General features: G+C 35.0%; 1 protein-coding gene across 4 annotated transcripts in view; it reads right to left on the bottom strand.

Annotated features, from left to right (window-relative positions):
* Positions 1 to 2,894: 2,894 nt before the first annotated feature.
* LOC126744389 (uncharacterized) overlaps positions 2,895 to 15,688 on the bottom strand; it is a 127,023-nt gene continuing 114,229 nt past the window's right edge. For all 4 annotated transcript variants that reach the window (XM_050451775.1, XM_050451772.1, XM_050451773.1 and 1 more), the window contains 2 exons: positions 7,594 to 7,759; positions 2,895 to 3,348 (listed from right to left, as the gene is read on the bottom strand). In XM_050451775.1, coding sequence (XP_050307732.1) covers positions 2,981 to 3,348; positions 7,594 to 7,759 — 534 coding nt within the window. In that variant the 3' untranslated portion in view covers positions 2,895 to 2,980. The remainder of the gene's footprint in view (positions 3,349 to 7,593; positions 7,760 to 15,688) is intronic.

The raw sequence follows: 15,688 nt of genomic DNA, 5'->3' as shown, positions 1-15,688 counted from the left end.
CGTCGTGAGACACCCTGTATTAGAGGCCAATAATGAAATTTCAAAAAGGTGTTTTGCCATGGAAATTTATACAGACGCTTCTCTCACAGGTTGGGGGGCATGCTGCGCGCATAAAAAGACTCATGGTTTTTGGAGTGACCTAGAAAAATTAAATCACATAAATTTTCTTGAGCTGAAAGCAATTTTTTATGGCTTAAGATGTTTTGCTCTCAACTTACATCATTGTCCGGTGTTAATTAGATCAGATAATACCACTGCAATTTCTTGTATAAATCGTATGGGTAGTATACAGTCAGAAAAATTGTGTAATTTAACAAGGGCCATATGGCAATGGTGCGAACAGCGCAATATCATTATTTTCGCATCATACATCAACTCTAAAGATAATCGGCAGGCTGATGCAGAGTCTAGAGTTATATCTACGGAAACAAAGTGGTCTTTATCTATATCAGCGTTTAAAATCTTGGCTAAATCTTTTGGCACCCCCGATATAGACTTGTTTGCCTCTAACATTAATAAAAAGTGCAAAAAATTTTGTTCCTATAAAAGAGATCCTGAGGCCATGGCGGTGGATGCTTTTACTATTAACTGGTCTACCTTTTATTTTTATGCCTTTCCGCCATTCTGCTTAATCCTTAAAGTACTTCAAAAAGTAATCCAAGATAGGGCTACAGGTATAGTGGTGGTCCCAGACTGGCCAGCACAGCCCTGGTTTCCATTATTACAAAAACTAAAAATCACAGAACCTATTATTTTTAAACCAGACTTAAACCTGCTTTCTTCTCCTTTCAGCCTGGTTCACCCTCTAGCCAACAATCTTTCATTGGTAGCCATGAAACTATCAGGAGAGCATTTATTGCCAAAGGACTGTCAGAATCTGCAGCTGAGACAATAATGTTTTCTCTCTCTGACGCCACTATAAAGCAATATGGTGGCACATACCAAAAATGGTGGAAGTATTGTCAGGAGAAGCACGTTTCTTTATACAATGCATCAGTTTTTCAAATAATGAATTTTTTACAAACTCTCATAGACAATTCAGACTGTAACTACAGTAGTTTTAACACCCATCGCTCGGCTATTTCCTTAATTTCCTTGGATAGTATAGGTACAAACCCTTTACTTAAAAGATTTTTGAAAGGTATTTCCAGAAAACGACCTCAAGCCCCACGCTATAACTACACATGGGATCCACAACCAGTTTTGAAATACCTTGGGAATTTAGAAGAAAATAGTCTTAAAAATGTAAGCAAAAAACTAGCGACGCTTTTAGCCCTTATAACGGGAGGACGCCTTCAAACTCTATCTTTAATTCGATTGTCAAATATACAAATTAAAGAAGAGAAGATTCAAATCTTCATTTCAGATTTTATAAAAACTTCTTTGTCTCTAAAAAATCAACCCCTATTAAACATACCGTTTTATAGAGATAATACTAAAATTTGTCCTGCAACAACTTTAATAAAATATATAGAAATGACAAAACCTTTACGAAACCCAGAGGACTTCCTCTTTATTACTCATAAAAAACCACATAAGAGGGCCACTAAGCAATCAATCTCTAGATGGGTAAAACAAGCCCTTACGGACTCAGGTATAGACACCAACATTTTTAAACCTCATTCAACTAGGCACTCTGCTACTTCGGCAGCCTTTAGGGCAGGTATTTCAATGGAATCGATTTGCAAAACAGCAGGATGGTCTACTGCAACTTCAACTTTTGCAAAATTCTATAACAGGCCGATAATAAACTCGGAGGAATTCGCTGTTAAAGTGCTGAATAATTATTCTAAAGGGAAATAATCTTTCTTTGTTAAATTACCTATATACAAAACAAAAACTGTATTTTAGTTAATGAAACGATCTTTAATATTCATTTAATATATAGGACTGAAGTATATGTTTGGTTCTTTTCCTTAATTGGATTGTATCTGAAAACCGACATTCTTTAAACATCTACCTAGTTAAATATATCTTCGGAATGGACGTGAGATATAATTAAACGATTAAACGAACTTACCTGAAGTTCGATCGTAATTATATCGATCGTCCATTCCGAAGATATACAAACCCACCCTACCCAAAAATCGACTTCCAGGAAACCTTATATACATACTAAAGAACTGTCCATCAATTTTTATGCCCTTCTTTTCAGATACAATATTTTATACTTTAAATAAATGAGCGGCATAGACGGATGACCCTGGGATGTAGTGGGGATGGGGAATTTTCTAGCTTCTTTAAACTTGTGTGGCATGAAGTACACCAGCGGCGTACTACTACCTAGTTAAATATATCTTCGGAATGGACGATCGATATAATTACGATCGAACTTCAGGTAAGTTCGTTTAATCGTTTAATTATATCGGAAAAAAAATTAACAAATTACAAAATATTAAAAAGGCAGGACATGGACAATAAAAGCATACTTTTATAAAAAAATGTGTAAAATTTTTATTCCACAATAATGATTGTGAAATAAACAATCATGATACATCAAATGTTTGATTTTTATTTCATGTACATTTATTTAAACTTTATTTTGGTTGAGGACATATAAGGCAAAAGCTCTGAAGCGCATTTAAAAGCCAAACGCCCAAAATAACAACAAAGACAGAAAACACAATAAAATTATTATTGAAACCATTGAAAACTTGTCAAACATACACAAACAGGAACTCTTTGGGAAAGTGAGGGCAATCCATCATGTTGATATCCATTTTTTATTTAATCAGGCTGGGCATCTGCAACTCATAAACATACTTGAATTTTAAAATTTACATGTGTTTATACTAACGTTAACAAAACGTTTCGACTTTTAAAATCAACATATTAAAAATAATCTAGCATCTTTTATTGGAAGTGATCAAAAAATTAATGGAAACAAATACAAATCTGAAATACAATGAATTTATTAACAAAATAATATAACAAATATACATATTTCTGTCTTTTTTCTGCAAAATTAATAAAACCAATCTCATTGGATTTTTATTCCAACGATTGATAAGAAGGTGCTGGTGTTTTTCAGTTTAACTACTGGTATAAACGTGTACACTAATTCCGGTTCACAAACAGTTTTTTGCACTACATTAATTAATGGACAAACATCCTCCACTTTAAGTACCGAAAAGAAAATTTTTAGGTTATAAGCGCATGCTGACTGGTTATCATCATTTTGTTTCAGTTTCTCTATGGAATATTTCAAAGCCTCTTCAAAAACTGTAAGGTCTAATTCTGTTTTTATGCTTTCTACACGGCACACAACAGCTGCCACATTTCGGTCATAATTAACACGTCGATAAAGAGAAATGGAGAAATCGTCAATACATTTTCCTCTTTCTTCATCTGAAAAAAAAAAGGAATTATAATCGTATCTGTAAAAAATTAAATAAAGTTATTATTAAAAAAGGGCAATCCAGTTGGTCCGATTGCTTAGTTCTGGCTTGTGGTCCCCTAAATTCTTTGACAATCCTCAAAAAGTCGTTTTTGACGTCCATTTTTGAGGCCAAAAATGAGCACGACGAAACTAAGACAAAACCGTTGGAATTTTCCCGATAGCTCCCATAGAAGCCGAGATATCGACCTTCAAAGTTTGGAATTTTTCATTTTTCGGGTATACCCCCCCGTATCGAATTTTTTCACCAGAAATTGATTTTTTTCGAAATCAAACTAAGTATACCAGCGTCTTATTTGGGTCACCTAGATTACGAAAACACCGGGTTATAACAGGATCCGAGCAGAACTAAGGGAATGAGAGCACTTTGAAAATCCTGAAAAAGTCGTTTTCGACGTCCGTTTTTGAGGCCAAAAATGGGCATCAAAAATGCCATATCTCAGCTATTAGAAGTGCTACGACTTTGCGGATAGTCTCAATGGATTCAGAACGAAGAAACTAAGACAAAACCGTTGGAATTTTCCCCATAGCTCCCATAGAAGCCGAGATATCGGCCTTGAAAGTTTGGAATTTTTCATTTTTTGGGTATACCTCCCGTATCGAACTTTTTCACCAGAAATTGATTTTTTTCGAAATCAAACTAAGTATACCAGCGTCTTAATTGGGTCACCTAGATTACGAAAACACTGGGTTATAACAGGATCCGAGCAGAACTAAGGGAATGAGAGCACTTCCTGAAAAAGTCGTTTTTGACGTCCGTTTTTGAGGCCAAAAATGGGCATTAAAAATGCCATATCTCGGCTATCGTAAAAGCTACGACTTTGCGGATAGTCTCGTTGGATTCATAACGACGAAACTAAGACAAAACCATTGAAATTTTCCCCATAGCTCACATAGAAGCCGAGATATCGACCTTCAAGTTTTGGAATTTTTCATTTTTCGGGTATACCCCCCCTTATCGAATTTTTTCACCAAAAATTGCTTTTTTTCGAAATCAAACTACAGGTCAATAAGTCCGTGACTTTTTGAATTTCCCGCCCTTTAATGGAAATGGCAACTCTGCTCCTGTCAACAGAGAACTGTCAGTTGACGCCTGTCAAAATTTGAGCAAGCTGCGTCATTTAGTTTGTGTTTGACAGCTGTTGATAGCAGACTACCACTCTTTTTCAGAAGAAAATGGAAAAAAGTGAATTTCGTGTGCTCATTAAGCATTATTTTTTACGGAAAAAAACCATCACTCAAACCAAGGCTAAGCTTGATAAATATTATGGGGACTCTGCACCATCCATTTCCATGGTAAAGAAGTGGTTTACTGAATTTCGATGTGGCCGTACAAGCACGGAAGATGCCGAATGTTCTGGACGCCCAGACGAGGTCTCTACATCCAAAACAATCGAAAAAATTCACGATATGGTTTTAGCCGATTGGAGATTGAAAGTGAGAGAGATTGTGGAAGCCATAGGTATCTCACATGGTTCAGTAGTTTCAATTTTGAATGATCATTTGGGTATGAGAAAGCTTTCCGCAAGATGGGTGCCGCGTTTGCTCACAATCGACCACAAACGCAACCGGATGACAATTTCCCAGGAGTGTTTGGCGTTATTCAACCGCAATATGGACGAATTTTTGCGTTGTTTCGTCACCGTGGACGAAACGTGAATCCACCACAACACGCCGGAGACCAAACAGCAGTCAAAACAGTGGATTTCTCGGAGTGAATCGGCGCCCAAGAAGGCAAAGGTATGTTTGTCAACCAATAAAGTCGTGGCGACTGTTTTTTGGGATGCACGCGGTATAATCCACATCGACTACCAAAGGGGAAAACAATCAATGGAGAGTATTATACCAACTTATTGGATAGATTCAATGAGGAACTGAAAGAAAAAAGACCACATTTGGCCAAAAAAAAAGTTCTTTTCCACCAGGACAATGCAAGGGTCCACACACGTGCAGTTTCCATGGCAAAAATCCATGAATTGAGTTACGAATTACTACCTCATCCACCCTATTCTCCAGATTTAGCCCCCAGTGACTATTTCCTATTCCCAAACTTAAAGAAATGGCTCGGCGGAAAGAGATTTGACTCCAACGACGAAATCATCTCTCAAACAAATGCCTATTTTGATGACCTCGACAAATCATATTTTTCCGAAGGGATAAAAAAATTGGAGAAACGTTGGACTAAGTGTATAGAACTCAAAGGAGACTATGTTGAAAAATAAAATAACTTTTTATATAAAAACCTGTCTTTTATCCAAAAAGTCACGGACTTATTGACCCACCCTCGTAAGTATACCAGCGTCTTATTTGGGTCACCTAGATTACGAGAACACCGGGTTATAAAAGGATCCGAGCAGAACTAAGGAAATGAGAGCACTTTGAAAATCCTGAAAAAGACGTTTTCGACGTCCGTTTTTGAGGCCAAAAATTGGCATCTAAAATGCCATATCTCAGCTATTAGAAGAGCTACAACCTTGCGGATGGTCTCGTTGGATTCAGAACGACGAAACTAAGACAAAACCGTTGGATTTTCCCGATAGCTCCCATAGAAGCCGAGATATCGACCTTCAAAGTTTGGAATTTTTCATTTTTCGGGTATCCGTATCGAATTTTTTCACCAAAAATTGATTTTTTTCGAAATCAAACTAAGTATACCAGCGTCTTATTTGGGTCACCTAGATTACGAAAACACTGGGTTATAACAGGATCCGAGCAGAACTAAGGGAATGAGAGCACTTTGAAAATCCTAAAAAAGTCGTTTTCGACGTCCGTTTTTGAGGCAAAAAATGGGCATCAAAATGCCATATCTCGGCTATCGTAAAAGCTACGACTTTGCGGATAGTCTCGTTGGATTCAGAACGACGAAACTAAGACAAAACCGTTGGAATTTTCCCGTATAACCGTTGGTATATATACCTTCTTAGTAAGATGTAGTTTAGGTTAGGACTATTTAAATTTTTGTATTTAAATTTTAAAAGGTAATTTAAAATATAATACTTTATTACAAATTATTATTCGTTCTTTTAAGAAGAAAATTACCAGGAAGTAGCGAAAAAGTATTGGAAGGACTAATTTTATTAAATCATGCATTTCCTTTAGGCCTTCATTAATATAATTGAAGGCTGTCGAATGTAACACCAAATAAGTTAAAAAATATAATTAATAAAAAATACGTTGTGTTTCAAATATTTGTGGAAATTTTGTGTTTACAAGAAGTAAAAAAGGAAATATTCTTATTAATTTGAAATGCTGATTATTGATTTACTCGTTCTTTTTTACCTACTTTCTGAAATTAAGGTCGATGATATTTTTTTGTAATAACTACAAATCCGTTGATGTACGGAATCATTAAAATTCATGTAGGATCCTCCAGTTGCTGTGGTTCTTGCCTTATTATCTCTTTTGCTTTCTAAGAATTCTCCTTATTAGATTGCTTGTATACTCATTCTGATGTAAGTCTTTGGTGCTGTTTTCTTTCCCTGTTTCCCACCTTTGTTGTATCAGGATAATTGGAGTTTTAGTGTAGGTATTATCCTATGTGTGTTGGTTTATGATAGACTGGCGATGTACTTAGTAGTACACTATTGTTCTTTATAAGAACATCTAAGAAGACCAATGACGAGTCAGTTTGCGTCTTTATCCTGTACTTGATGGTTGGCTTAATGTTATTAAGATGCTCTAGAAAGGTAACTCTGCATCGCTTTTATCACAAATAATAAATGTGTCAGTGACATATCGAATCCACACCTTGGGTTTGAACAGTTCCTATTCAGACTGAACAACCAATGAAATATATTTAACATATCTTGTACTTTTCGGGTCGATCCATCAACAGAAGAATCATAACAAATGCAAGAGTTATCGTCTGCAGAGTTGGTAAAATTTTTAGTAGCCAACAATAAACACGCCATTAGCAAATATTAAAAATAATAAAATTCCAAGGATAAAACTCTCCTATACGGACCAGAAAAATTAGATTTTGGCAAGCAAAAAAAGTACTTCAGAAGCATCAAACTCTAGAACCGACATAAAAAACAAACTAGAAAAATTTAGTTACCACTAAGCTTACACTCCACTAGGGTATCATTAATTATTCTCCAAACTATTTTATATTTGTTTATTATTTTATTTTAGTACTTTAAAAGATTTTAAATAATAATAAAAAATAATATACTTTGTTTAAATGATATACTTACACTCAAATTGATTGTTGTGTTTGTGTGCCCAAACATGCCATTCAATTAAGGCTCCTCTTGGTAAACCCGTGACCACTACATATTCTACTATAGCATTGTTTGTCTTGGCCTCCCAGTGTTTTCTAGCTGGCTCAATAAAAGAACTATGGGCGACGTAACAGATGCCCTGCAACAAGAAAATAGTGGTTAACGATAATGGAAAATTAATAAATTATTATTAATTTATAAATATCTAACAGGCATAGAGCAAGTACACAATTTTTTTACTCGTTTGCTTTATTATTTATTGTCTAAATTTTAAGGAGGAGCACTAAAATTTCTTTGCTTTTAGAGTAAAACAAACAAAATTTGGTATGTTTGGCCATCTTACGCAAACCTACATTTTGTTAGGCATTCAATTATTTTCTATTACTTTCTGTTTAATTTCATTTACTTTAACGACAGAGCCAATTTACAAAAAAAACAATAAAAGAATATAATAATCTTAAACACGATAATACATTGGCACATACATTTAATAGTAAAACTATTAAATAACTTCTCTGAAATTCTTCCACTCAGACAGTACAACCATCTTCCCAACATAAATGACAGGTTTCTTGATTTGGTTTTTGCAAATGTTAACATTAAAATCAGCAAGAATGAGTCCAGCACTATTGAGTGAGGACCTGCAGCATCCTGCCTTGATGGTTTGTGTACAAGTTGCTCTACCTTACATTTCCAATTCCACAATACAAAAAAATAATCTGCCTCAATTTAACTTTAGGAAGACCAACTTTCCACTTATATATTATCTAATACTGGATGCTGACTGGTCCACGGTTTTATGTTGTAATAATGTTGATGCATGCTGTGTGAATTTTATAAAATCCTTAACAACATCTTTGCTGCATCAACTCCAGTTGGTGCATGGTTTTCCAAAAACATAATGAACAATATTTTAAAGAGATTTTAAATGTTATCGTACTGATAGCTATTGTCACAAATTTAACTCTTTATGCCAAACAATAAAATATCAAGCCCGGGAGGCCTTCAAAATTTATGTTATTAAAACAGAGAAAGCAATCTTTGAGAACCCTCCCTCTTTTTGGTCCTTTATTAGGGCAAGGAGAGAAGCAGTCTGCTTTTGGCAGGACTTTTGACGGTACTGCTAATATTGTTTCAGCATTTGCATATTTTTTTCAGACTGCATATAAAGATTCTAATCGAGCAGATGAAACCTATTCTAAAGGGAACATTTCACCAAATACGGCGCCGTACGACGGATCAACGGAGCAGCGGTATGCAGGTTCCCCCACCAAATACGGCGCAGCAGAGTTCAAGCAGCGCGATGCGGTTCAACGCCGTACAAAATAAAATATGTATCAGTTGGATCCGGTCTGCCGCTACGTCAAATATAGGTCTGGATAATGGGGATGGAAGAACGCCTAATTTGTGCAGTTGAAAAGAATCCTTTACTTTATGATAAAACATTATCTAAATACAAAAACAATAATGCCAGAGAGAGCACCTGAAAAAACGCGCAAGAAGAAGTTAAAACAGACAGTGAGTAATTTTTGACACAAACCTTTATTGTTGTAAACTTCTTTAAGATATTAACATGAAATTCGGGATACAATATACGTGAAGGAATACTAGATAATAGTATGAGGTGCAACAAAAATACAATTGTTTTAGGGAAAAAAATATTTTTAAATGATACTTGAGATTATTCCTTATTTAGCGATAATTTTTCTTTAAAAGTGACTCTTAAAAAATGCACTGTATGATTCTGATTATATATTTTTTCTATTAAAAATGTTGCACAATCTACGCGTTAATATTATTACTGACAAGCTTCGTACTGCCAAGGAATTTCTCCAGCTGGAGAAACAAACCAATCGGCAAATTGGTTACGAATATCCATTGCATTTCTGGTCGGCCTTGCATGACAGCCGATTTTCTTGCATTATTTTGATTTTGAATGTGTATTCAGTTGCATTATTTTGGTCCCTCGGGCGAAAATAAGCGTCATTGTTGTTACTTTCAGAGAGAACAAAATTATGAAGGATGCAACATCCTACAGTTATTATAGTTACATAATCTACATCAAATTCTATTATGAGCAGTAATTCCAAACGTATTTTCCACTATACGTCTGGCTCGTGATAATCTGTAGTTAAAAATTCGTTTACGCTCAAACAAGTTTTTTCCTGGAAAGGGTCTTAATATATTTTCCTTTAACGGAAATGCTTCATCTGCAACCAAAACCAGAGGCACCGAAACATCTGAATGTGGTAAAGCTTTGTTGACTGGCACTTCTAATTTTTGATCACGATTTAGCCAAGCTTTTCCAAAAGCACAATTTGCAAAAATTCCACCATCACTATTAGAGCCCTATGACCCAACATCTATCCTAGTATATTGGTAGTTGGCATTCACAACAGTCATTAAAACTATTGAAAAACTGTGGCGTTAACTTTACAGTGTTACTATTTTGCCAAGAGTTTGCAGACGGTACCTCAGAATTAATGAAGGCTTGGGATTGTTCGAAGGATCACTTATGACTGGCTATTAAAGAATCTAAATTTCATTATAACTATTAAATAAGAGGGCGCCACTTAGTTTTTTTTTTTATAAATGAAAGAAAACTAAGAAAAATACTTGGTATGTAGGTTTCAATTAACAATTAAATGACCCTGGATAAGGTAGGTTTAAAGAGGCAAAAAACAATACAATCAAATTATATTTACATCAAACATATGTACACACCTCATGTTCTAATCTGATAAATGTTAATAATTTGCTATGAATTAAAATATGAATAATATTGATATGATTAAAATAAATTTGACAAAAGTATGATTTCACTACTAGGTAGATTTCAGCACTTGAAAAATAAATTGCAATTATTAAAATTTTTAGTATATATTTGTATTACGCAGGGGAAAGTTCATGAACCTTTTTACCTAAGGCATATCAGCCTTAACCCTGTTATATCTACTTAACTATCAAAAAGGGTACTGAATAATATGAATGAAAAATACTGAACAAAAAATAACTAATAGATAAGAAATTGACGTATTAAATTATGACATTGATTAAATATTTGTAACGTTAAATTGAAATAAAAGGTAGATATATTAATAAAAATTTAAATAAGTGAGACAAATCTATGGTTAGCAATATTTAAATAAATGGAATAAACTGGCCTGTATATTCCTCCAAGAAATGAACGGCTAGCTTTCAAAACCGAGGCTGTAAATGTGTGCCATTTGTAACTCAGCTATCTGGACTGGGAATCTCTAATACTAGCTCTAACTCTAGCTCCAGCTCCACCGCTTTCAGCAATTTCCCGGAGAAATCAAAAGCCTGCAGCCATCAACAATTAAAGAAGAATAAAGAGGAAAACGGAAAAGTAAAACCCTAAAACAACGGTTGCCATTGTATTCACTGTCGATAAAAAATGAATGGCGTTAAAAATGTGACACACTCACCTTGCTTTCATTATCTATCCATTAAAATCTTGGGCATCCTGCACCAGAATTATGAAATAAACGGTTCCCTAAAGGAACAAGATTAAGGACCATAAATTATAAACCATATTGGCCACTTCCTGCTTCACAAACTTCGGAAATAAAAAAACTGGCCTTTTACGTGCGCTCCTACCTGCAACACGGGAACAAGTCGTCGAAAAATGGACGCAGTACCGACTAAATCGAGAACGACCCCACCTGTCGCCTGAGCTGTCAATATCAGCTAATAAGAGGAAATATTAATTATGACCAATCGGAGAAGTGACGGACCGTCAACAGATAGCATGGATAATTAAACCAGGAGAGTGATGCGTTACAGTAGTAATGTGTTGTTGACAGTGTGAATTTAAAGAAATATGAATAAAAGAAGTTGACTGAAATTATTAATGTAATTATTAAAATTAATGAAATGTCAATGGAGCGTTAGTGAACATAAGGAATAGAAAAATAAAAAGCTACAAAACTTGCTGTATAATTCAAAAAAGCTGATCCGGAATGTTTGGGTGCAAATATATTGACATGTTTGCCATCTAGTGCTCCTACGCAGTTAGGCTTTTTTTGATAAATATATTCCATTTTTGATAAAAGCTTTTGGATATATTTTCCCACTTTTCAGTAGTAATTTTTGGCATATAAATTGGCATGATATTCTGGCATATAGCCACATAAGTGTCCTTAATAATATTGCGGAAACTGAAAGCTATTGTTCGAAACGACATTCCTGTTGCTAGAAATCTGAAATGAATTTATGGTGTTATTAATTATTATATTAATTTATTATTATAAATTATTATGATATTAAATTACATATTTAGGGAGTAATAGTATGACATTTATTTTCTAATACGTTTTAGAGGGACTTACACATTTTGCAAGAAAATAATATGCTAGGTATACTAGTCTTTTAGCTACTTTCTAAAGTTTAACTTCCCTTGGTAAATTTACAAAAACAATTATTTTAATTGCAGGTATCGACAATTTGAAAAAAAGATGGCGTACTTTGCGTGATGCTTTAATAAAACACTATCGCCTTGCAAAAAATTTTAAATACGGCGATCCAGGCGGAAAGAAAAAGAAATGGGTTTATTATGATCTAATGCTTTTCCTTGTCCCGTACATTGAATTCAAACAAACTGTTGGGAACTATGAAGATGATGAGAGTTCACAGTTGGATGAGCCTCCAAAGAAAGCGATGGACAATCTCAAACTGAAATTGAGCATACTGAGACAGATATCAAAGAAATCTCTCCACGTCCTCAAAGCATGTTAGGCTCTATCGGTCCATCTACATCGTTTTTAAAGCAGGTCAATACAAAGTTGGGTAAACCAAAGCAGCCATATTTCAAAAATAAAATGACTAAATCTAACATTACTGATGAAAAGCTGTTAGAAATTGTGACAAAACAAGACGACCCTGATGAACACTTCCTGCTTAGCTGCCTTCCTGTACTGAAAAGGTTAACACCAAAGAAAAATATGTTGGCGCGTATAAAAATTCAGCAGTTGCTGTTTGATATAGAATGTGAAAACGATAAACAAGTGAACGGCAGACCATCAACTCGGGCATCCATTAGTACAGTGCAGTCCCCTTATTCTTCACCAGATATACAAAATCCATATGATATAGTGTCTAGGGAACAAATCAACAATATACCACCCACGCGGACATCCAGTTGTGTTCCATCACCTTATACTTCGCACATAGTGACTATGAAATACTTTCCTTAAGTTCCTCATCTAATCGTACGTAGTCAAATAACAAGACTACTGATAATCATTCTTAGATATATATCCATACGATATAGGGTTAGTTTTTTGGTTTCTAGTTTGTTGTTGCCGTTTATATTATATACCTTTCGTAAATAATTAAAAATGAAAACATTGTTAGTATTTGATTTACCTCAAAGTTACAACGAGACGTTCTCTGCTACTGATGGCTGCTCTATAATTTGTATTCTCCTTTGTGATGTCCTTTTTGATCAACTCGTGCAGCTTGTGGAAACTTTCTTTAGCCATTCTAAAGTATTGGTAATATTTATCTAGAAATTCGAACAGTTCGTGGCATAATCGGTGATATTTCTCTAATGTGTTCCTTTTCATATTTATTGGATGAATCCATTATTTTGAAGAACGCTTTCTTTTTCTTTTTAGCAGTAACAAAGCTAAAGCTCATTTGGCCGCCCGCGACAATGGCATCTTGAATACCTATTTGGTATTAACCGTTTTGCGGCTCGCGACGTACTGACATCAAAAGCAGTCAATGGAAGTGACAACGTCCGGTACGTTGCTGCGCATAATTTGCTAGATGGTCGTTACGTTCATCAGTCGTAAGGCGCTGTACTTGGTGGAATGCTAGCTTTACTCTTGTTCCTCGGATTATGTTTAAAATTTCCCATCAATTTTTGCTGATAAAACTGCAGCTGCAGGTAAAACATTAAAAAATAAAACGGTTGGTCCGTTGGTCCAGACGGAATTCGCAGTTTCAGAGCCGAAGATTGTGCATTTATACTGTGTAACCCCTTATGTCATCTTTGTAACCTAATCCTCAAAACCAGCCAGTTTCCCTTTATTTGGAAAACTGCCAAACTACTTCCCATACACACGTAAGATGACCTACAGAATATTGAATATTATCGTCCCATGTCCATTCTAGGTAAGTTTTCCAAAAGATTATATGTAACCAACCAATCTTTGTACCTTGTCCCGATTTCTCTCCTCTGCCTTTGATGAAAACAGCCAAGTTGATGTACTGACTTCAGCAAAGCCTTTGACCAAATAGATCATTACATTTTACTGGAAAAGTTGAGGAAACTGTTTAATTTTTTTCAAAAGCTTACTGCGTTATTATCATCTTATCTCAATGGTCGTCAATAATTTGTCGAAATTAAAGGCTACAAATCAAAATCCTTTATGGCTACCTCTGGAGTTCCACGGGGGTCCAAGCTAGGTCCACTAATATTCAACCTGTATGTCAACGACCTGATTTCAAGTATCACTTGCTGCAAACTAGCCTATGCGGACGATCTAAAAATCTTCTGGCATGTCACGGACGAGGTGGATTGCTTATTGTTGTAAAGCAATATCAACCTTGTTAAGAGTTGGTGTGATTGCAATCATCTAAACGTTTCTAAATCAAAACCCCAATAATATTTAACTATACCATTGCCAATTTCACTTTATGCAGAACGAAATTGTTTAAGGACCTAGGAATTATTTTTGACGATCGGCTTACATTCGTCCCTCATATTGATTATATAGTAGCTGCTTCTGTAAGACTATTAGGATTTATTAATCGGAGCGGCAGGCTTTTTATCAATTCATTTTCTTTGGTAATGCTCTATTTTTCTTTGGTTCGATCCAAGCTCGCATATGGGTCTCTGATTTGGTATCCATATCTTATGAATGTCATATGAATTCTTTTTAAATACATCCAAACACGCTTTTTAAAATATCTTATTTTTAGAGAGGATAGTGCCTATCCAGTTAGAGGTTATAATCACAATCATCTGTTATTCCGGTTTAACTTAGAAGCTCTTGTTTTGAGGAGAGAGACTCACTCAGTGGCATTCTTGTAGAAACTGGTCAATGGTCACATACATTCTTCAACTCTTTTTGGTCACATTTCTTTGCAGGTGTCGCGCCCTTCCTCCATAACAAATGTTACTTTTGCTCTTGATTGTGCCAGAACTAACATTAAATATCAAAATCCTATTTTTATCATATGTATAAGCTTCAACAAATTTGCTTCCACCTGTAATATCTTTCAATGATCGTGAGGATTGTTACACAGTGAGTTGAGCAGTCGCTGGAGGATGGGTTGACTTTATCTTTTTCTGTTTTGGATGTACCCCTTTTTTTAATTTTATTTTATTTTGTATTACATTTTGTATTTTAATTTGAACTCTGGCTTTGTTAAATAATTTAATCCAGCATTTAGTTTTTTTTTTGTTAGTTTTTAGTACTTTATACGTTATATTCTACTATTGCTAATTTTGATTTTCTTGCAATTAGGCTCTGGCCTGTTGAAAAAAATAAAGATAAATAGTTATAGAAATATAACAGTGTAGTGTAGTTTACCAGATCCGAGACAACCTCCCACTCCTGGTTATTGCACGGGAGGCTTTTAACAGTTATGCTGTATGTTATTTATCGCCCTTGAAAATGGACAGATGTATTTTTTCGGTTTAAGGGTTTCAGGGGCGTTTGTCCTCTACTTTTTGCCGTCAGTGTAGTGGGAATTTATTTTAATTGTGCGTGCAACGTAGTAAATATTCAAAGGCAACATCTCGATCGTGAAATACAGTTACGAGTTGTTGATATGATACAGGGTAGTACGAACATATACGCGAGGTCGCAGGAGCTGTAAATTCTACCCACAGTACTGTAGTAAAGTGTGGCAGAGATTTCACTAGTGATGTGAGAAAAATACATACTGACCCAACAAGAGCAACAGAACCTATACTAAATTGGTTTATTCACCTTCAGGATTTACAAAACCAATATTAATGCCAACCAGCTATGGAGTAATCCTCAAAATGTTTATAGCGTTAGTGTTACTGCTCAAATAATGAGAAGTAGGT

This window comes from Anthonomus grandis, chromosome 14, assembly GCF_022605725.1.
Source record: "Anthonomus grandis grandis chromosome 14, icAntGran1.3, whole genome shotgun sequence".
Classification (NCBI taxonomy): Eukaryota; Metazoa; Arthropoda; class Insecta; order Coleoptera; family Curculionidae; genus Anthonomus; species Anthonomus grandis.
The sequence above is the reverse complement of the archived record's forward strand: the minus strand, read 5'-3'. Positions and strand labels throughout refer to the sequence as shown.